The sequence below is a fragment of the Anopheles bellator genome, chromosome 2 (assembly GCF_943735745.2).
Source record: "Anopheles bellator chromosome 2, idAnoBellAS_SP24_06.2, whole genome shotgun sequence".
Lineage (NCBI taxonomy): Eukaryota > Metazoa > Arthropoda > Insecta > Diptera > Culicidae > Anopheles > Anopheles bellator.
Genome location: NC_071286.1, coordinates 27,423,569 through 27,446,647, shown reverse-complemented (window position 1 = coordinate 27,446,647; position 23,079 = coordinate 27,423,569). Strand labels below are relative to the sequence as shown.

Below are 23,079 nucleotides of genomic sequence, written 5' to 3'. Positions count from 1 at the left end.
GTAAGGCTCTCCCGAATGTCGGTCCACAACTTCATTGTGGCATTCACAACAAGCCCAACCTACGGTCGGTCACGTGTTCCTTGTTTGGTGACGTTTTTCGATAAGTTTAAAAAATCAATTTATCTCAATGTGTTTGGCTAAGTACCGAACCGAACTCCGAATACTTCGGGATTCCCCGTCCAACGTTGCGCTTTGGAACTCAAAGTAAACGTTTATCGGAATCAGCATGTTTGCTTAGTTTGGCAGACTCTTTGTTCTGCCAATGACGTACGATGAGCATCGAATTTTGTTTTTTTTAATGGGAACTTTATTCGACATGAATGCTTGATTGATTCAATTAGTCTAAAGTATCAAAATGATGGAAATGAAAATGTTTCGATTTCAATCTATTTAAACTATATGTTATGCCACGTGGCATTGAGTCATTTTATGCTACTTAGGTTTATTTTATGCTAGCAAGGTTTAGAACAAGATTTGTTGGTGTTCTCCAGTGAAAAATGAGGATCATGTTGTGAACTTTATTCATTCTGATTTGTATTGACTGGAAGTGATGACGAATTAATGCCATCCGAACAACAAAGTCAACGTAGATTTGCGCTGATTGATTTTAGCAGACTTATTTTAAGGACATTTTGAATAAATTGGTACATTAGTCGTCACGTTAATGGAACTGGTATTTATCAGTGTATTGGTTTTCAGTTTTCAGTTCGATTTTCTTAATAAATAAAATGGCGAACGGGATCTTTATGAAGGTTGACTTCACGAAGCTGTGCTTTCACGAACCTGTGTAAGACGAGATAGAAAGTATGTTTGCGAAAGAGAAAGAGAGAGAGAAAGAGAGAGAGAAAGAGAGAGAGGTTAGGCACAGGCGATTAACCTCAGCTGATTGCTGTTTGTTTTCGTGTACAGAACGCTCCCTTATCAGCACTTTGCCGTTGCGCTCGCGAGCTATGTTTTCATATTTGCGGTTACGTCTTTTCGGCTGAAGCGCACATCTACACGAACATTACTAAAGTCTTACACGCAGTCGCAGTTCAATGGCGCAATATTTCTTCTAATTTCTAAATCGATTTGCGCTTCAGGGTTCGGGCTCAAATAATGGCCTTTCCGGGTTACGTGGGCGACTGGGAGACGAGACGGTGAAGTTCACTTGCCGTGTGGTTATGTGTTTGCTGACGCGCTGGTCGATCGGTGGTCGATTTTTGAACACCACCCTACCTGCGGACAAACAGACCCGCGGGTGTGAGTGAGACAGACGGCGCGGACTTGTATGTATGCGGTGCTAAACATATCGCTCTTAGCCGCGATCACCGCGTGGCCAGGCTGTGTGAGTGACCGGATCGTTTATTAGCTGCCCGCTTAACAACCGGGTCCTGTGGCGCAATGGATAACGCGTCTGACTACGGATCAGAAGATTCCAGGTTCGACTCCTGGCAGGATCGCACCCCAATGGACAACCCTTTTTTTGTGTTTCTTTTTGTTTTTGGCCGTATGTATGGCCGGTTTGGACCAACCGGGGGCGGGTTGGCTAAGGGCGCGCAGAGAGTACCGTGTCGACCTTATATTCAATTGTCCGCTTCACCTTCGCACTCCGACGGAAATGGCGATTATCGTCGTCTCTCTTCGCGCACACACCCCGTGGTCCCGTCCACTGGGGAGAGTACGCGTGACAGACGGCAGAAAAAAACCCTTGGGAGAGGGAAAACCCCAAACAGAGAGAGAGAGAGAGCGCCCCAAGAGATGCAGACGGGAGAGCCTCGCCGTCGCCGTCGTCGTCGCGGTTGCCGTTTACTTGACGTCAAACCGCGCTCTTACCTGGCAACACCCTTCCTGCGGCCGCGGCCCAGCACCCGCACCACCGCTGCTTAACCTGAAAAGCTTCATTTTATGTGACATTGATCTACATATGGCCCGACTCTGCTGCCGCGCTGCTACCATTTGTTGCCGTCGGATTTCTTCTCTCGACGCGCCTGGTTCAGCCTCCGCCACGCGTATCTGTGTCCGTGTTGTGGCGTCGCTCAATTTCTGTGTGGCCAACACACGCAGAATTCGTGTTTGTTTGCGCTTCCACTGCCGTAACCGACCGATAGTTGTGAGGGGCACTTATGGCCTCTTTCGCGTGCCGCGCAAAGCGGATTATTAATACCCGGGGCTCTCTCGGTCGGTTTGCTGTCGTCGTGGCAAAAAACATTCGACCGTCGGTGTCGGCCACCCCACCAACAACGGGGGTTGGTTGGTCAACCGAAAGAGTTAGCCTTCGTTATTGGTTCCCCTTCCCGGCAAACTTTAAAGTCTGGTCGGGCGCGCGCGCGGTCTCGGTGCAGGGAAGCGGAAACAGGACAAACTGCTGTCGTTACAGCGTCACCGGCGTGGTGGCGCAAAGTAATCCCCCACATCGAAAAGGACACGCCACAGCCGGCCCGCCCAACGGCTGACCGGCCCCTTGCCGATGTGACGGAATGGAAATACGTTCAGGTCGCGGGCCGCGAATGCCGTCACTTCACGGGGCCAGCCAGCCAGCCTGCCAGTTTGTGTCCTGTTCGTGCTCCGAGGCTTACCGGAAGTAGTGCGCGCCCCTTGAACTGTGGCTGTTCCTGTTCTCCTTTTTCCCTATCTTTCTCTCACCGAGGTCGCCCCCTTGGGGCTTAATGAGCGTTTGATGGCCTCAATTTGATCGAACTCGATAACGGAACACCCTGGGAACCACCTGGTTGACCGACAAGAAGCTTTATTTGGGGCCGTTTAAGGTTTCGGGGTCTTTCGGGCTTCGGGAAGGATTCAAAAGGCATTCATGTTGTGGATTTGATCGATTTACGTTCGCTCGCGCCGCTTCCCTTTAAAGGACAATTAGGCCAGAATACACGCGCGCCCCTTCATCATTAAACAGCAAATCACTCGAATTCGCCGATGAGTGCGCTATTGTCCTGATTATGAATGCAAAAACCCTCTACTCTACCACCGGATTGGTGTCAAACGTTGCGCCCGGGCACGAGAGAAACCTTCAAACCCGCGGCGCGGCGCACATTCCGCGGCCAGAGTGAGAGTGAGCACGGCCGATCGGCGTGTAGAGCAGTGAGTGAGTGACGTGCGCATCACAAACCCGCGTCATTAGTCACCAGCAGGGGAAGAGGAACACCTACAACACACCCGAGTCGTCGGGCGGGCGGTGAAGGACGAAGCGGAGGCGCGTTCTGAGGCTGATGAATCACTTCGAGCATCGGGCAACAAAACGGCACACTCCTTTATCTTTCGGCTGAGGATGATTCATGACGTCGTGAACGTTCTTGTTGGAGAACCACATCCGGCCACCGGCAAAGGGAAATCCAAGGCGCATGGATCCGTCCTTGGCCCGAGAGTCAATGGTCCCTCGTGTTTTTCGAGCTGCACAAGAGGGGACACATAAACCGGACCGGCGGCTGCAAAGGATCCGGTGGCTATCGCGTTGGACCCGCACAAACTCGCAGCGCAAATAATCGACGCCTCATTAAACCCCTGGACCAGGAACCACCATGGAAGTGTATCGATAAATGTCGCCGTTACGCTGGCTGGGGATTGTTGCCATTGTGCGATTAACTTTCCCGTGCGATAGCCGTGAATTGTGCAGCGGCATTGGCGTCGCCGATTCTCTTAATTTCTTTTTTCCCATCGCGGAGTGAGCTCACCGAGCCCGGATATCAGCTCACGGTGAGCGATGAGACTCGCATCGGGCCAGAGTGTCCGCGTCGCGGCTGTGTAATGGTCAAATCGAAAGCATATAAAACCCGATTTAATGCAGCCACTGGCGGCATTAGCTATATTAAGATTCTAATATCCATCTGCTTGGACCTCGACTTCCTTTCTCTCTCTCTCACACTCTATCTCTTTGTTTCTCGCGGATGACCGAAAAACCCCACCGAGACACCCCATTCAAGGCGTGGAGAGCGATGTCAGCGAAATTCGCCGAGCCCCAGCGCGGCGGGCATTTGCGTGTGGATCATATTTTGCTTTAATAACGATAATCGCACGTCGCCACCGCGTTGTCGTTTGTGGGCTTCTTCGTCTGGGAGTGCTGCTTTGCCAATCCGCTCCGTTTTGGACACTCCGGTTGATGAAGAACCGCCATCGTCGATGGTTCCTGTATTGGTCCCGTACCATCCAGGGTTGTGCGTTTCTGGGAGATAAAAATCACCCGATTTCGGATCCGATTGCGTTTCCGAGGCTTTCCGCCGAAACCACCGGGTCGCTTGGTGCTCTGTTAAATATTTGAAGTTTTCAAGCCGTCAAGCCCGGGCCGAACGGTTTAAAAAAGTGGTCTTCGCGCCGCGCACTACTTTGTAGTTCCACTTTGCTGCGGCGGCAGCAGCGAGGAGCAAGTTGCTATCACAATGTCAGGCCACTGGCGGGGCGGGGGCTGGGGGTGTAGCACGCGGAGCACGCGGAACCCCTCGACGCAGGGCTCGACCGTTCGCCGGTGGTACGTGCCTCGGTACCACACGCGAGGCTGGTTTTTGCCCGCCGCCGCTTCTTATGCTGCTGGCGGCCGCGTTGACGGTGCGCGCCGAGCGTTGAAGGTGGGGTCGGGCGGGGACGGGTAGGTTTTTCGCTGTGCCGTGCCACGCAAAGCGCAAAGACGTTGATATAACGTTGCGTGTTGGACGACGTGCCGCGGCTGGCTGGCTGGCTGGCTGGCTGGCTGGCTGGCTGGCTGGCTGGAGGAAAACACTACATCGAAATAATGCATGCAACTCTCGGGGGCTCCGGCACCGGCTCCAACCTGCGATCGTCCGGGTCCGTCCTTCACGTGGTGCTCACGAGGATTCACACAAAGAACCGATTTTCGGGCGGGCCACGCAGCAGACACCACCGTTCCTTGCGCTAGTTTTGGACCCAATTCTTCGTCCTTATTATGAAGCACCCTGCGGGCGGCGGACCGCAGGATCGTAGGCAGGATCCGCGTGCCCCTTTGTGTGTGCCCCTGTTATCCTTTCACCTTGAATTTTAAATCGTTTTAGAAAACCCGACCCGAACCGAAAGCGCGCTGCGCGAAGGGAAAATTTCATCACCATCACCATCATCATCATCGCCGTCATCTTGGGCCATTCATCGGTCGGGAGGGTGGTTTCACTTGAGCGCCTGCGTTGGTCGGAGGGGTGGGGCGGGTCACGCAGTAGGCGACTGATTCGAGGAGCTTCGCTCTCGCTCACTCTCGCTCACGGCCTGCTTTGGAAGCAAAAACTACATAATAGCGGGCCGCACTCTATCGCTTCATTGGCCGCCGGTGGTGGTTCCGCCGTGGCATAAGCCTCACCATAATCTACCGGTGATTCGGTTTTCCTATTTTGTTAATTGCCCCGATTGGCGCACCGTGGCCACTGGTTCGATCGAAACGGAACGCTCCGGATTCATATCACGGCGGAATTGAGTCGTCCGCGTGTGTGACGCTCTCGTTTGACACCTTGCTGCTGCTGCTGCTCTGGGGTCTTTTGGGGTTAGTAAGTGATAACAAATTCATTACCATACACGTAGCAGCCCTGTGCCTGGGGGCACAGCGCACGTTAGCGCTCGTTGGCAGAGCATAACACGCGCCAAGGAAAGGGACAGAGCGAGCGAGCGAGCGAGCGAAAGAGTGAGCACGACAGTGTGCCGCCGTCGTGCGATCGGTGAGAGAGGTTCCACTCTGTGCATTATTATTATTATTACCATTACCCTCTTATTCTTGGGCCTTTCCCTGCTGCTGCCAGTGTCAGATTTGTGTGTTTGTGTTGTGTGTTTTCTTATGCTTCGTCCACTGCCGACTTCGTCGCCCTCTCCTCTTTGCCCGGCTGCTGGGCCCAGCTGTTCGGTTCGAGCAATTTTTATCCTGCGACAAGCGGTTGCAATCCAACCGGGTGGAGGCAAAGGCACCGATGATGATGATGAGGGCAGCAGGAAAGAATAAGAAAATAAAAAGGTTTAAAGTCGAGGCAAACGACGGCCCAAGGAGACCCATTTATTTATCGGAGCCCCACGGGGCGATGAACGAATCGACGATCGGTGGTACGGCATTAACCGCGTAAGATACAGAGAGAGACACGGTGCGAAGCTCCTGACACCGACGACGTGTCAGGCCAACAACATTAATCGGTGGTAATCCGCGCCCAATAAACCCAAGTGGGCCAAGTTCAAAAATGGTAATCCTGTCGCCGGGTCGCACAGACACGCAAACGCGGCCTCGCTCGCGATGAAGCTGTCAAAACACGACGTGTCACGGCGAGACCTACCTGCTGCTGTCGGTTCGCTACCGGTTAGTGCGCCCTGCGCCCTCTAGGGAACCACCTGGTACCTGGTTAAGGGCAGACGCCACTGCGTGCCAGAAGAAGGGCTCCGGAGGTAGTGGCCTAGAAGCGTGAGAAGCGTTGCGGGTACACGGTGTGGTGCACGCACGCTCGCTTCCGTGTGCTGCTACGAGCCTTGTTCAGCAATCCTTCTTGAGCATCATCGGTACACGATACGGGAAACCCCGGACTCCGATGTATCGAACGCAGCATCATCACCGTTTCGTTGAACATTCTGCCGTCGCCTATCTCTCTCTCTCGCTCTCGCTCACGCTCACGTGTGGTGAGCGTGAAATCTCACTGCTCACTTCGCACTCACGCTGCTCCGTGGCCTTCTCCGTCGCTTGATCGGGGGGAGCATCAAAAGTCAAACGCGTAAAGTGCGTGCGCTCTCTTTTCGGTGAAGAGCGGGGGATTTCGAGGTAAGGTGGACATGATGATGGGCAGGAAATCAGGATCTTTGTTACTTCTCTCCCACTCGATGACGCGCGCATGGGGCGATGAAATATGAAGAGCAAACTCCGCCTGGAGGTGACAACATTGGGCATTAGGAGACGGCATCTTGAGACGGCGCCCGCGAAGGGCCTATTGTTTTGTTGTGTTTCGTTTTTACATAATATTAAAACAAAAGAATCTCGCCTGCGTGCGTGCGGGCGCGAGAGTGTATTTGTGCACGCTACCGCAGCTCCCCTCTGCCTGCGTGTAGCCATTGATGCGGGACTTACAGCCGATGGCGTATCGGTGTGTTTGGCACAGCTGATTCCGAATACCGTTGTACGTGCAGCGGCGGCGGCCCTCACGCACGCACACACCTCGAGCGTCGTGTGCAACCTTGGCGTGTACGTACACGCCGTGTGAACGGTGTAGAATGAGGGAATGGCCAAAATACGGCGTTCACTCACCGTGAGTGAGCCGCTCACAAGGTGATTGTGGTTTTTAGTGGCAATCGACGTCGCGTCGGCGAGCCGTTGTGTCCTCGTGAAGCCTGCATGCTCCGAGATGGCATATTCTGCCCGACGACGTGCAGATCAACAGGGCGGCCGGCGGTGCGGGGTGGTCCTCCCAAATAAGTTCAAATCGAACTTCCGGTCATTATTGGGATTGTGGAGCTATTACCCGCGCTTGCCATTATTATGACCATTACCGTTAGACGCGCGGCGCAGCATATCCCCTTTTTCGGTTACGATACGCGCTGGTAGGAGGTGGCGGCGGCGGCAGCGCCGCAGTGGGTGGACGGCACTCGTGAGAAGCCGCCGACGGTGAGTGACACGGGTTCGGGTTCCACTCGCCCGTTCACTCGTTCGCTCGCTGGCTCGCTCACACCGCGCGGCATTCGGCATTCGGCGACCGTCCGGATGGTTGGTTGGCTGGTCGGGTTGTGTCCGTTTGTCAGTTTCGGATTGGCGTTCGAGCGTGCAGCACGCGCGAAATCAAGGAGTTCCGCGCAGCCAGCAAAGGGGGTAGCGTTGACCACCCGTCGTTATCCATCCTCAGTTCTTCTCCGGTTACCACACACAACCGATCCGGCGGATCCGACCGTCCGAGAAGCTCCAGTAGCGTGCGTGAGAGGTAGTGTGCCGGAGGAGCCGAACGGTGCACGTGCCGAGCCGACCGAACGAAGAAGCGACCGTTTAAAGGAACCACCGTGTGTGTCTCTGACCAGGGTCAATCTAGATCTCGGGATTATGGTTTTACATCCCGAGCCGGTGGTTGGTGGTCTTGCAAGAGTGTGACTTATTGCCGCCAACGATGTGAGCCCAATGGCCACCACTGACTACGCTAAGTGATTAGTTTCATTTTCGGTGCCCACCGCACGTGTGAACCGGAGGAGGAAAGCCTTATAGCTTCCTGAGCCTGGCCGTGTCAATTGAGGTCGCGTGTCAATTTATTATCATCTGCCCGGCCGTTCGCGCCCACCTCCCCCCATTCGTGCAATTTGAAACAAAACTTTGGCCAACGGTGGGCCGACTGCCAGTGACTTCCGCGCCAGTGAGCATAAGGATATCCAAAGGAATAAGTGTGGCCCCCCGGGAGGTGGGCTAACAACAAGCAAAACAGAGACGCAGACGAAGCGCGTTCGACTCCACCACCGCCCGCCGTGTTAAGTTCGCTTCCTTCACCCGCACCTAACGGCGAGGGGGGGCAAGGTCGCCAGCCAGCCAGCCAGTCAACCAGCCAGCCAGTGGTGGTGGTATCTCTCTCGCCCCACAGTCCGAAAACGGGTTTCGAACAGCGCCCGCGACCGTGGTGACGGGTGGTGGTATCTGTGTGCATGTGGCCAATAGAAGAAGAAAGGAAAAAAATTGCAAGTGACCAGCAGGTTGCAGGAGGCGTTCAGGTCCCGAAAAGAGCACGCAGCCAGCCAGCCTGTCCCGAGTTTCGCTTTCGTGGCGCGCGGCATTTACCTGCAGAAACATAAAAAAGTTAACTGACCCACACATCATAAAACGAACGTGTTAAGAGGTGGCCTTACCAGGCGTCTGTCGGTGTGAGAGTGTGTGTGTGTGCAGCGAGTGACCAACGCCGCGGTGGTTAATCATTTGAATTGAAATTGAAAAGCGCAGTGAATTTGGAGCATGAACTAGAAAACGGTGACCACGACGAGGACCGCGCGAAAGCAAAATCCAAAACTCCCGTCATAAACGAGATAGCGAGAGAGAGAGAGTGAGAGAGCGAGAGAGAGAGCTCAAGTGGCTGCGCGCAAAGTGAACCAATAGTTCCTCTCTGCCTGCGTGCGTGCGTGAACAAAACGGGACGGCGCACCAAGAGCGTGACATGCTGTAAAGCAGCAAGGAAGTGATCCGCGCGCGGTCGCTCGGTGTCGAAAGTGTGCCGTAAAAGTGACATTCGTCCGGTTTCTCTGGGTGGACTCTCGGTGTGTCCCGCACTAGAAAAAAGAAAAACAAAAGTGACACCAAATAATTAACAAAAACCAACAAAGAGCGTGAGTGAGAGAGAGAGAGAGAATCTCAGCGCCACGTCCACACGGGAGTCACCATGACCCTGCCATCGAACAGTGGAGCGGCGGCGGCGGCCGACGACGACTCGGACATGTTCGGGCCGCCCCACTCGTCGCCCCCGATCCGCCGCAACCGACCGAAGGTGCCGATGATCTCGCCGCAGCTGAAGCAGCGCGAGGTGCGCAAGCGGATCCTGCAGCTGTGCGTGCACAAGCTCGAGCGCATCAAGGACTCGGAGCGCAACCTGCGCCGCTCCGTGTGCATCAACAACACGTACTCGCGCCTGACCGACGACATACGGCGCGAGAAGCAGCACAAGCTCCTGATGCTCTCCAATCTGGCCAGGTGAGTTGTCGTCGCCCAGTGTAACAGTGTTGCTGTTGATGACGTTTGCGATGACGTCAGGATGATGCTTTTTGTTTGTGTCGCGTGCCAATCTGGGGGGGTCCCTTCCGGTATTCCGGGCGCAGGTTCCGCGAAAGAGAATCTCCCTGTTCGCAGTTCGGTTCAAGTGCGCTTCTCTGTTGGAATTGCCTCACTGAATGGTGGAAGTGTTCGGCGAAGCAACACGTAACCCGAGCATCATCGATTACTACTACGGCCAGGACACGCGTGTGATGTTGTTTTCGTACCGAAATATTAGTAGTAGGCCTACGAGCTGAATCTCCGCCCGAATGATGGGGACGCATGATACTCACAGACTGTGCTGCACGTTTGATTGATTCGAAGAATAGTTGCGCACCGAGCTCTACTCCGGTTGCTGCTTTGAAACAACGAAAAATGGCTTCCGCCTCAATCGGCGTGCGTGCTCTTTGCGAAGGCGAACGGTGTAAGGCCGTCTCTCGGTGTGCGTGTCTTGGCTAGGTAGTGTGGTGGCGTGTAGGGTTAAAAATAGCGCACCACAAACGACACGACACGATGGTTGGGGGCCGCGCGGTGGCAAGTGTGTGGATTGGATTACTTTGGCCACCACCGTCGGCAGCCCCCGAGAAGAGCCATGGTGGTTGTGCAGAATCTTGGCTAATTTTATAATCTGTCAAGGAAGAGAGAGAGCAACCACGTCGCACCCTTGTACCCGCGCGTCACCTCGAATCATCCGATAATCGATTCTCGGACCCGTCGTGTGGACGTTTGGAACAGTTTTTCCTTTTTCGCCCAAAAGGGAGCCCAGCGAAACAATGGAACGGCGGAAGAGGCACGCCTAAATAGAGGAAGAGAACGCGCGCCGCGAATGGTGGAGCAATCGAAGCAACAGTCGACACCGTCCCCTCCGAAGAAGCAACGGGGCAACGGAGAAACGTCACTCCCTAACCCCAAAGAAGGCGCCCGCGGTCTACTTACGGCCGGCGGCGGGGACATGGTCCGCGCGCGTGTATGTGTGTCTGGGGCGACAACAACAACAGTTGGTTTGCTTTGTCCCCGTTGCCAAACGGAGCAAACGTCACAAGACGCCACGCGACTTAACTTTTGGTGGTGGGACACACGTCATAGTTGCCGATGTCCTTCGTATGTGCCCGTGTGTGTGCACGAGTCGCATTTGAAAGCTTGCTTCGGTTTGCCTTTTCAACTGACAACTGTCAAACGTCTCTGTTTTGTTTTTGTTTTGGTCGCGAGCATGCGGCCGCCAGTTGACAGCTAATTATCAATTAATCCGTGAGCCCCCTCCCTCTCGTGTTTGTGACATTAATCACCTCATTTTTCTAGCGGACGTGTAAGTGGTTTTTTATTAATTGGCCCCCTTTTCCTTATCGCTTTCTCTCTCTCTCCCGTTCTCACTCTCGACCACGTTCGGAACAGAAGCAGTGACAGTAGCAGAAAGCAGTACGACGATGAGGACGCATCGGAGTCGGATTGCATGAATAACAACTATGCCAACGCGAGCCTCAGCAGCAGCAATGGCAGCGGCAACAACCATCACCACCTGCACCACCACCACAACCACCATCATCACCACCATCGCGACGAGCTGGGAGAGTTCGTGCATAACAATGAAAATCTGAACAACAACTGTCAGTTGCAGCATAATCACAACCTGTCCTCCTCGCCCGCCCCCTCCTCGCTACATCACCTGCACCACCACCACCACCACCACAACCACCATCACGGAGGGCAGCAGCAGCAGCAACACCAGCGATTGGTGGCCTCTCCGTCGTCGGGTCTCAGCAGCAGCGGCAGCAGCAGCGGGCACAACGAGCTCGGCTCGGATTCATCAATTGCCGCCTCCTCCACCTCGTCCTCCTCGTCGCCATTGGTCGCGCAAACGACGCCAAGCGAAGCGGACCGCCAGCGAAAGTCTTCGTCCGTCGAGACCGACCTGGAGACGCTCGACCGGGAGCTGTGTGCGCTGGACGCGGCGATGCCCCTCGTCGATCCGGAAATAACGCAAGGGGCCGAGCAGCTCGAGCAGGCGATGGTGTCGCGCAAGCGGAAGTTTGCGTCGATGGACGACGACGACAGTGACCGGCTGGTGCGGGAGGCCCTCTCCCAGACATGCTTCCCGGCCGGCGGTGGCCGTCTGCTGACCGGCATCGACGACTGTCCTGCTGCGGTCCCGCCATCATCATCCAGCCCGCTCTCGTCGTCGTCGTCGTCGTCGGCGGAGCTCATCGGTCTGTGCAAGCGGCCCCGAATCGGGGATCTGCTCGAGCACCCGTTCGCCGCCAGTCCGTTCCTGCACCCGTTCCACTCGCTGCCGGATCTGGCGGTCGGGTTCGACTACCAGGTGGCGCACCACCACCAGAAGGAGTTCGAGGTCATCATGGATGCGCTCCGGCTGGGCGTCAGCAATGGCGGTGCGATGGCGGCGGCCGCCGTCGTGGCCGCTACGTCGGCGGCCGGAGCAGCGGCGGCGGCGGCAGCGGCAGCCGCCGCAGCAGCAGCCACCGGGAACGCCACGGGCACGGCCGCCATGGGGTGCGGTGTTGGAGCGACCGCTACCGGTCACCAGAGTGGCCACGGTGTGGCCTCGGTAGCGGCCGCCAGTGGAACCGCCTCCCCAACACCGACCACCGCCATCGATTCCTGTGGCCAGGCCGCCATGCTGATGGGCACCGACGGTGGGGCCAGCGTGTTCCACAATCTCGTCGTTACGTCGCTGGAAACTTGAAAGTAGGCCGCCAACCCCTGCTGCTCCCCACGTAGCGCCACGTTCGCCGTTCACTGCTGTTACTACCGGTCACCACCACCGCCACCACCACCGCCACCACCACCGCCACCACCACCGCCACCAACCTTCCGTTCCGCGTCTGACTGAAGACGTTCGCCCTCTTCCGAAAAGGGGAATGATGCCTTTTGAGAGCGTGCTGCCGAGCCACACTTCTGAGTCGTCTCCAGCCTGCATGTCGATGTGTGCAATGTAACGTATAATTCTTAATTTATTTGCCCTTAATACATACACGCAAAGTGCACGGTGCACAGTGCTCGGTGGCGACTGAGAAGTTTGGCGGCCAACGAGGAGTGTGTAGGTCGTGGACTTGGACGGCGAGCCGAAGCAAGAGGATTCCCCGTGTGCGCTTTTAACCCTACCGCGGGTAGCAGAATTCGTGTCTCCCAGGGTGGCCGACCCAATTGTTTCCAACCAACCCAAGCCGCCCCAATTCTCTCCTCCGTTTAATCGGTGAGGCGTTTAGTTGATTACATTGTTTATTTCTTCTCCCCGGACCGACGGACGGACCAGGAGGACCAAGAGGTTTGCTTTTAGGACAAATTTAAATTAATTTTAACCCCACTTTGCGCCACACTCGCGTGTGCGTGCGCGTATAGCTTTGTTTGCGTATTTTAATATTATTTTAACACTAGTAGCCTGCGTAAGGACACACTTAATTTAATGTTATTGTAAATTACTTTTATCGTTATCTCGTCGCCCACGTTAACTCGGGGGACGCCCGTGCATTACTAGAGAGAGGGAACATTGTGCAACACACATCGTCGAGCGAATGGGCAATATCATGCAATAACGGGAGAATTTGGGTGTGTGTTGGGGGGGCGCATTTGATGGTGGTCACCACACCAAAGTGGCACAAAGAATAAGAGGGCGCACACAAAAATATGGTGTGTTGTGCATTAGAAGCGGCGAAAGGGTTTTGCGCCGACCCGCCGCCCTGTCTTCGCCGTTCGAAGTGGGCAAAAGTGAAAACGGTGTGCAAATGTGCAACAACACAGAAGGCTATGTGTCAGAAAGAGCGAAAGAGAGAGTGAGAGAGAGTGAGAGCCTCACACAATAGCACAACACCAAAGCGCAATGGGCGACCACGGCGACGACGAACGCGGTTGCGCCGCCCGGTGCAATATTGCGAAAGGAGGAAGTCAAAATCCATCGAACGCGCGTTGTTGGCCGGGCACTATCTCTTCTTTATCGAAGGAAGGTGCCCGTCGCAGGCGTTAGTCTGAAATGGGAAAAGAGGAAAACGCCGCCGAAGAGTTTTCCCACGTCACATTTTTGCAACTCACTTTTGGGTGGTGTTTAAAACGCGAACCGAACCGATTTCCCTAATAGGGCGGCAGGACACACAGCCGGCCGCGGATAACTCCGGTTTCCGGTGCCACACTCCCGACCGGTCGCATCGTCTAACGGTCACTTTTTGAGGCATCGGCATCCAAGTAGCAGCAGGTGCGCGCCGATGCTGGGCCTCTAAGTAGGCTTCAAAGCGACAACCAGAGAGAGAGAGAGCGAAAGCGCGACAGAGTGAGAGGTGAGAGAAGTGAAAGTGCAAGAAGAAACATTTAAATCGCACAAGGCAAGGCGGCTCGACGGCGCGCGCGATTACGACGTCCCCCTCGTGGCCCACTGTGTTGCTACGGTGTTTGTGTGCGACACACAGTGCCCCAACACTATGACAGCACCGACTAGACACCGAGCAGCGCCATCTGGCGCTGGTGGCTACAACCGACGGTGGGGCTCCAAACTTCAATTCAGATTTACAGAGGACACCTCTCGTAGTAGCGACGGACGGGTCCTTCCTTTCCGAGGACCAATCGCCTTCGCCCCCAATTCCCAAATGGCTCCGTCCTTTTATGAGGCACGTTCTTCGCCGTTTTTTGATCTTGCTCTCATCATCATCATCATGTTGGAGCCCATCGATGGAGCCTTTTTTTACGATGGCAACGACTTTCATAGCCACACAGCAGCAGCAGCAGCTCCGCACACAATTGGCGATTGACGCCAGGCGTTTAGCGGATCGGCCACGGAGTCGGCGGTCGGCCACGGAGTCGGCGGTCGGCCTGTTTTTTTTTGCGTGGTCTTCTTCCTGGCACCACCATCATGAGCTCTGGTCATAAGCATGGCTCATCCGCTGCCGGCCGCTGCTCACTTTTGTGGTCGCGTTTCTCACGTGCCTTCGCGCGGCGCTCTGTGAGGGTTTACTTTTTATCTCTTCTTCCTCCTCCAAGCAGAGAGCCGTATTGCTGTTTGTGTTGCTCATCAAAGTTTTGCTTCAAATTATCGGCGCAACACTGCGGTGATGTTGCTGCCTGCGAGCGAGTGGAAAACTCCGTTATGCGCGCCTCGGAAAAGGGCGCTCCCGCGGTAGGCAGCAACCTGGCCGGGGGGGCCGGAGGGACGAACGCAGACACCAGAAGGGCGGCATGTCTGAGTGCGCGAGAGAAGGAGAAAGCACGGCAGCGACTGGCCGATGATACACCGTTGACTCGGCGCTCTGCTCCTCCGGGTGTGGGGGCTGCCATATCCGTGGTCCGGTGGCGGCATGGCGTGGTTTGGGTGCGGGTGCTGCAATTCGTAACGTTTTGAAATTTTCTTCACCCATTCACGTTTTTTCTGCGCGTTTGCGTTGCTCCATTTGGGGTCTCCCGTTAGGTGGCGGGGTTGTAGCCGTAGCCACGCGCGGACAGAAGAAGCTTTTCTCGATCCGATTGATTTCTGCGTTTTTCTCCTTTCGCTTTTCGCGCGCGCGCCCTCCCTCGAGTTCTTGCGTGCCCCGTGGGACACAGCCGACTCCCTTCGCGCACCGTGTGATAGAGTGGGTGGTGCCATTGTTTCAGTTCGTTGTTTATCGATTTTTTGCTTTTCGGGATGGAAAGGGCCAATTGTTTGGTGGGTGGGAGCCCATTGCATGGCGGGTACCGCATTGTTGTTACATCGTTCGAATTAGATTCGGTTCAAAGTTTTGTGGCCAAAAAACCAGTTAATGAGACAAATGAAAAATGTGAACGAAAAATGAAAGGACCTAAACTTAAAATGATAACGTATGTAAAGGACAGATAGAGAGACAGAGGCAGGGGGAGAGGGATGATCGAAACAGTAATACCAAAACATTAGAACCAGATAATTGTAGAGAACCAACGCAGAAAATGGAAGCAATTTGTGAATTGCGTGCATTATTCCAAATCAAACGAAACAACGCACACCACAGAGAGAGGGAGAGAGGGAGAGAGAGCGAGAGAGAGAGACCGTAAAGGATAAGCAAAACCATTCATTGTGCGTGGCGAGATGTGATCGAATTACTAGTGGAACAGCAGAACAATTGTGCCCGGAGGAAACTATTTCCGTTTTCAATTAAATTTAGGTGATCGCGATATAAAATGACACAAAAATGAACAAAAAAACGCATTAACATAAGGCACCACTCACACGATGGCAGCAGCAGAATATGCGTGTGATTTGTTTCGTGAGCGGAACACCCGATACCAAGGTGGGAAAATGGCATGGCGTCGTCCTCCTTAAGTGGGCCCTCCACCTGACCCCCAAAGACATCCCCGCACACACTCGTTAACACTCGCGAGATACGGTTCCGAAACTTCCGTTCGTTGTCGCACTTTCGCCGGCTAACGGAACGTGGGCTACATTTAATTCGCAAAACATGTGTCTCCTATATACAAAACACACAAATATTGTAGACAAAGTAGAGTTATATCGTAGGACTGAGTATCGCGTAAAACTGCACACAACCAACACGTGACACACACCATGATCAGGAAAGCGAGAACCTAAAAACCAAACTCTCAACGTGTTTTGCACGCTAATTGCAGATAAGACGTTGATAAGACCGGGCAGCCGACCCTGCGCCGCGCTCACATGTATTTGTCGTTGTGCAGGACGGGGGTAACTTAGAGAAAAACGCATTCGCATCGAGAAGTGGCCTCTTTCCTTTCACCCTCTGGTGCGGGGGGTGGCAGCCATCCGGTTCCGTGGAAGCGGAAACGTTGCGAAGGAAGCAAAACATATAATATAACATATTTTGAGTGACAGCGGCGCGAAGTATATACAAATTTGATCGCAAGAGATGATTGCAAGCAAACCTACCAACCAACCAACAAATCTGAAACACAAAAACGCTGGAAAAAAACCACAAATAACAAACAACAACAAAAAACAAAAAGCAAAAAGCAACAACAACACCCCGAGGGGAGGGAAAAAAGAAATGAGCAAGTAAACAAAATCTGTGATATTAGACGATAAGAAGGTAATGCGGGAAACAACTCTAACCACAACAGCAGCACCCACAACAGCGAGACGAGAGAGAGAGAGAGAGAGTGCGATGCGAGACAGAGAATGCGATGATAACAGAAATGGTGAGCAAGAGGGGGAGGGGGGAGCTAAGAACCAAGAAGTGCGCCTGGGAAAAAAATAAAACGGAAACAAAGCATATATTAAGTATCTCGCAGCAACCACAACAAACTCTCCTGTACTGCATTAAGATAAACATTAAAAATAAAGAAGAAAAACCATTAATCTTTAAACAAAAAGCATAAACTCTCTCGCGAATGTGTGAGGAAGAGAAAAGAATGACGCAAAGTGGTGAGCACGTGTGCAGACAAGGACGTAAGAATATTATACATCAGTAGAGCGAGAGAGGAAAACAAAGCAAAAAATATAATTATTAAATGAGTAAACACAAAACTCACTGACGTGTGAACAGTGAGCAATCAAATTCCCAAAAAGTGGTAAAAGCAACAAAAAAAAGTAAGGATTTATTAAGTGAATTGAAAAAGTGAGAAACGAGAGGAGCTAAACGGAGAAAGAAGATGACGCCGATGACGGGTTGTGTGCGTGTGGATGAGGCGCTGATGACGTAGGAACAGGGGACAGGCCGGCTCGTGCCCGGTCAGCTGCTGGCCCTTGAAATCATAAAGCAGCACGAAAAACTTGCAAAACTGTAAAAATGCTTTCTTTCTGCGCTCTTCTCTACCACACTGCAACGTGTCCGACAAGACCGCGTTTTGTATTTAATCGTCTCGCGTAGGAACGATTGTTTTTGCTCCGTTTTTGTTTACCTCTCCCTTTTTCGAACGTAGTAGAGCATTGATCCATAAAGTGTATAAACTCCTTTGACTTATAAAAGAAATAGAAAAAAATGTGCAAAAAACAAAAAACCCCGAGTTTTGACCTTTTTCTCTGTGAGTGGTTTTGGGTGGTGGGTTGATGTTTGCAGGTTTCGGCAGGAACACGGGAAAACTTTCGTGTCGCAAAAGCAAGGCCTTCCTCCCCGGTGGAACGAAGAATTCCCAAATGACGTCATTCAGAGCGCATTACTTTTTGCCACCTTTCTCCTGCAGCAACCGCTTTTCAGGTATATCTTGCCACAGGAGTCAACAAACGAAACCCGGCCGGGAGAAGACGGTGTTCTCGGGCGTGTGTAAATCATTGGCCTCGCAACTCTTTTTGTGGTGGTCGTTACTTAATTTATTCGTTAATTAAGTCGCGCGTCATCTCCCTGCAAGCGTGCCCCGGACGGACCATCTACGGGATTAAGCGGGAAGAAGGGCACACTTTTGGGTTTCACCGAGTATCATCTAATGTTCGATATTTTTAGGTCGAATCGGCTTAAAAATAGAAAGCCACCGCGCGCGCCATCAGCCACCGGCCGTAGTTTCGCGCAAAGTGCAGAAGCGCCAGAGCACGCCGTTGGACGCTGCGTTGGAAGTGAGTGCGTCACCGGCGGACAGAAGAAGCGCGCCCGAAAGGAAAACTCGCCTACATATGACGCGTCGCGCCGCAGTTTTTCCCAGTTGCCATGGAAATGCAGCCAGCCGTCCGTCCGTCGCTCTCGGGGGGTCTGGGTGTCCTTTTCGCGTGGGCAGCAAACAACAGTTCCATTTACGCATCCCACCAGCCTGTCTCGGGACGTCTGGTGGGGGTGGGGTTGGCATGGTCTATTTATAGAATACGCACTGTTTGATTGGCTGATTGTGATTAAGGTGGTGGGGTGGACGGGCTATAAATAGATCTGCCCAGCGATGGAGATTGTGGCGCTGGGGCGATGTAAACCTCGACGCTCGCGTGGATGACAGACTCATGTTCAGGCGATATAGAAGTTGAAAAAGAAGTGAAAATGCTTCTTCTACCTTGTTTTGAAATTAAAATGTCCCGAGTGACGAAGTTCAGGACAGAATGGAAGTCATGATGTTTGGAAGTAGAATCATTAATTCAAATATTCGCCTTTTTCCGTTTCGAAAGCCCACTTTACAGGCTGTCAGTGTTGCCAGCGAATCGAAAGCGTCGAAAGCTTTCCGCGGAGTGGAACTGTCAGGCAAAAAATGCCAGCTGATTGGGGCGAAAACCGGCCTCGTTTTCGCCCGCGCTGAGAGAGCGTCAAGCGAGCGAGAAAGAAACACGTCAGTGAAATCGATGCACGATTCAAACTACGAAAATACGAAAATCCCGAACACGAAACGAGAGAGAGAGAGAGACACTTTTCTGTGACGTTTGTGTTGACGTGTTTTTCCAAACCGGTGACGGTGACTGCGGCTCTTGCCCGTGAATCCGCGTTCCGTGCTAACCCGTGCACCTCATTCGGTCCACGCGGTAATCGTCCATTGGCCGGCGCGCAGCGGAGGAGATAAAAACCCGGAGAAATCGTGAAACCTGTATCGTGGCTTGGGAACGGGTGGCGCAAACGTGTGAACGATAGACAGTGAAAGCGTGTACAATCTGTTCCGTGATTACGGTAGACTCGAGGCGAGGCGTGTCGGAGGTCCTGAGAAAAAAAACTAACAGGTAGCTAGCAGCCCAGTGACCTAGTTTGTGGCCAGTTCCGGATGCGGGAGCCGATTTCATCATTTCCATTCCTCAACCCCAATACAGAGTGCTGACGCCGTCAGCATGGTTCCACGTCACTGGTTGCTGCTGTTCGGGGGCCCGGTGCTGCTGTTGGTAGCGTTTGCCAGCCTGGCGCACGGGGCCGCCGTAATGTCGGTGGACCTGGGCAGCGAGTGGATGAAGGTCGGCGTGGTGTCACCGGGCGTCCCGATGGAAATTGCTCTCAACAAGGAGTCGAAACGGAAAACGCCGACAACGATTGCGTTCCGGAACGGGGACCGCGTGTACGGTGAGGACGCGCAAACGTTGGGCGTTCGCTTCCCGCCCAACAGCTACAGCTATTTGATCGATTTGCTGGGCAAAACGGTGGACAATCCGATGGTTGAGCTGTACAGGTTAGTTGGATGGAAAGGCACAGTGGCCATGGGTTCCACTTTTCATGGGTTTCTTGCTTTTAGAAAACGGTTCCCGTACTACGACATCGTGGAAGATCCGGTGCGCAAAACGGTCGTTTTCCGGACCGGCGAAGAGCAGTTCACGATCGAAGAGCTGATCGGGCAGCTGCTGCAGGTGTCCAAAGAGTACGCCGAGGACTCGACCGGCCAGACGATCAGCGAGTGTGTGCTGATAGTGCCCGGATTTTTCGGTCAAGCCGAACGGACGGCCCTGGTGTCGGCGGCCCGGTTGGCCAACCTGAAGGTGCTGCAGCTGATCAACGACTACACGGCCGTGGCGCTCAACTATGGCATCTTCCGGCGCAAGGAAATCAACGAGACGGCACAATACTTCCTGTTCTACGACATGGGAGCGTACAAGACGTCGGCGGCCGTCGTAAGCTATCAGCTGGTGAAGGATAAGGCGACGCGTGAAACACACCCCGTCGTGCAGGTGCTGGGCGTGGGTTTCGACCGGACGCTCGGTGGACTGGAGATGCAGGTCCGATTGCGCGATTTCCTCGGCCGGGAGTTCAACAAAGCGGGCAAAACGAAAACGGACGTGTTCACCAATCCGCGAGCCATGGCGAAGCTGTTCAAGGAAGCGGGCCGCCTGAAGAACGTGCTGAGTGCCAACACGGAGCACTACGCGCAGATCGAGGGTCTGCTCGATGAGCAAGACTTCCGGCTGTTGGTGACACGCGAACAGTTCGAGGAACTGTGCAAGGATCTGTACGAGCGGGTGACGGCCCCACTGGACAAAGCGTTGGCCGGAGCGGGCCTGCAGCTGGATTTGATCAATCAGGTCGTTCTGTTCGGAGGCAACACACGCGTCCCGAAGGTGCAGGACATTCTGCGGGCCCACATCGGGCAGGAGCTGGCGAAAAACATCAACGCCGATGAGGCCGCCTGCATGGGGGCGGTTTACCGAGCGGCCGATCTGGCCACCGGTTTCAAGGTGAAGAAATTCATCACGAAAGATGCGGTCCTGTTCCCGATCCAGGTCGTTTTCGATCGGGAAGGGGAGAGCGGAGCCATGCGCCAGGTTCGCCGGACACTGTTCGGGTCGATGAACTCGTATCCGCAGAAGAAGGTCATCACCTTCAACAAGCACACGGACGATTTCGAGTTCACGGTCCAGTACGCCGAGCTGGAGTCGGTGCTCGGAAAGGATGGGGTCCTTGTGCTCGGACCGTCGGTGGATTTGGCGCGCGTCCAGCTGAGCGAGGTGGCCAAACGGCTGAAAGCAAACACGGCCGACAATGTAGAATCGAAGGGCATCAAGGCGCACTTTGTGCTCGACGATTCAGGCATCTTTTCGCTGGCCAACGTCGAGCTGGTGCTGGAGAAGACGGTCACCAAGGCTGACGGAGAGGGCGACGAGGACGAGAGCACGTTCCAGAAGATCGGCAACACGATCAGCAAACTGTTTTCGGGCGATTCAACGGATGGATCGAAGGCATCGGAGGCGAAGGCTACGGAAGAGGGCGAACGGGAGGAAGAGGCCGGCGGAGAGGAAGCGAAGGACGCCAAGGAGGGTGGCGAAAAGCAGTCACCGAAGCAGAAGGAAGATGCTGAAGCCACGAAGGCCACCAAACCGGAAAGCAATGGAACATCGTCGGACGAGGCCGGAGCGACGGCGGCAAAGAATGCTACGGTGAAGCCGAAGATCGTGACCCTCAAGGAGACGATTCCTTCGAAGGTTGAGCTTACCTTCGTACACCCGCTGGACGGTGACCAGTTCGAGTCGTCCGCCAAGAAGTTGAGCGCCCTTGATGCGATCGATAATGCCAAGAAGCGACGCGAGACGGCCCTGAACGCCTTGGAAAGCTTCGTGATCGATGCGCAGGTCAAACTGGACGAGGAGGAGTACGCGTCGTGCAGTACGCCGGACGAGATCGAAACGATTCGGAAGCGGTGCGCCGAGCTGTCGGATTGGTTGTACGAGGACGGGACCGATGCCGATGCGGAAACGTACGAAACGAAGCTGGAGGAACTGAAGAGCGTAGCGAACGAGGTGTACGCGCGACACTGGGAGCACAACGAGCGCCCGGAGGCCCTGAATGGCCTGAAGCGGATGATCAACGGTTCGGAGGCGTTCCTGCGCAACGCGAAGAACCTCACGAAGGAGGCCAACCCGGAGAAGGATGTATTCACGGCGGTGGAGATCGAAACGCTCGAGAAAGCGATCCGTGGAACGATCGAGTGGCGGGACACGGAAGTGGCCGAACAAGCCAAACTGGCCCGCAACGCACCGGTTCGACTGACGGTGAAGGCCATCGCGGATCGGATGGCGATGCTCGATCGCGAGGTGCAGTATTTGGTGAACAAATTGAAGCTGTGGCGACCGAAGGTGAAGCCGACGCCACCACCGAAACCGGAGAAGAAGCCGGTTGCCGGCGAGACGGACGAGGAGGGCACGAAGGAGCCATCCAGTGCCGAGGAGCAGGTGGTCGAACAGACGCCGGAGAAGGACCTGTCGGAAGAAGATGGTGGTGAGGGGTTGAAGGTGGAAGAGATTGATCCAACGGACACGCTCAAGAACGCCGATGGCAGCGATCACACGGAACTGTAGAACCGAGAGCACAAACTGGACATTTGTTTCCTTCACCACCACCATTAACGCCAAACTAGAGACACACACGGTATCTCCGAATCATCATCCCCTTTTCACCATCCATCCAATTCAACGCGATTTGTGGACGAGCTCCGTATTTATATCTCCCCGTGGTCTCCCGTGTCCCCTCTTTGTTTTGTTTCCCTCCCAACCACCATCTCAGACCATTCCTTGAGTTAGATTAGCAAAAACAAACAATTCGCCGTGGCCTAGCAGCAGCAAATCCGCACTGACGCACTTTCGGCTAACGGGCGGGCATCGGTCCAGAAGCTGGATCTCCGCCCGGTGATATGCAACGATGAACTGAACAAATGTGAGCTGAATTCGAGCATTCGCTGAGTGGAGGAGCTTGAGTCGATTGTAAAATGTAATGGCGCAGAGCAGCAGCTAGAAGCAGCGATTTTCGCCGCGCAAATGATGGACCAGTTTTGAGGAGATCGAATGAAACAGTTGAGCACAGGGAGCGAGCAAATGGGTGGAAGTCGGACTTTAGCGTAAGCGACCTGAAAAAGAAACACGAAGATCGTAGTAAACATTGGTGATACACATGATAAACTGTCCGGTCGTTTAGTTTGCTTATGAAAGAAATGATCGGTTCATGGTGGATTGCATATCGACTGTCCTTTGTGTGGCAATTGTATGTGTACTTTGAACAATGACTGCTGATAATGCCATATGAACAAACTTTTTTGTTTAACTGCTAAGGCAAAAGGGCAAGTCTAAGTAACATCATGGGCCATTAAGGTTTGCTCTCATAAGTTACCTCACCGTATCGTATAAT

The 23,079-nt window shown here is 54.0% G+C and overlaps 2 protein-coding genes and 1 non-coding gene across 4 annotated transcripts; all 3 read left to right on the top strand.

Moving 5' to 3' along the window:
* Window positions 1–1,369: 1,369 nt before the first annotated feature.
* Trnar-acg (transfer RNA arginine (anticodon ACG)) lies at window positions 1,370–1,442 on the top strand. Its single transcript has one exon. It is a non-coding gene; the product is annotated as a tRNA-Arg (tRNA).
* Window positions 1,443–9,290: 7,848 nt separating this feature from the next.
* LOC131211103 (midnolin homolog) lies at window positions 9,291–12,359 on the top strand. Its single transcript, XM_058204456.1, has 2 exons — window positions 9,291–9,598; window positions 11,051–12,359. Exons 1-2 carry the CDS (start codon window positions 9,291–9,293, stop codon window positions 12,357–12,359), a joined length of 1,617 nt encoding a protein of 538 aa, XP_058060439.1.
* Window positions 12,360–19,122: 6,763 nt separating this feature from the next.
* On the top strand, window positions 19,123–22,832 carry LOC131212869 (hypoxia up-regulated protein 1). 2 transcript variants are annotated; one of them, XM_058206925.1, is made up of 3 exons: window positions 19,123–19,205; window positions 19,293–19,642; window positions 19,706–22,832. In XM_058206925.1, the coding sequence occupies exons 2-3, from the start codon at window positions 19,311–19,313 to the stop codon at window positions 22,254–22,256; spliced, it is 2,883 nt and encodes a 960-aa protein (XP_058062908.1). In that variant the 5' UTR covers window positions 19,123–19,205; window positions 19,293–19,310; the 3' UTR covers window positions 22,257–22,832. The 2 variants fall into 2 exon arrangements, with proteins under 2 accessions (XP_058062908.1, XP_058062909.1); XM_058206926.1 differs by having other exon boundaries at window positions 19,200–19,642.
* The last annotated feature ends 247 nt before the right edge of the window (window positions 22,833–23,079 follow it).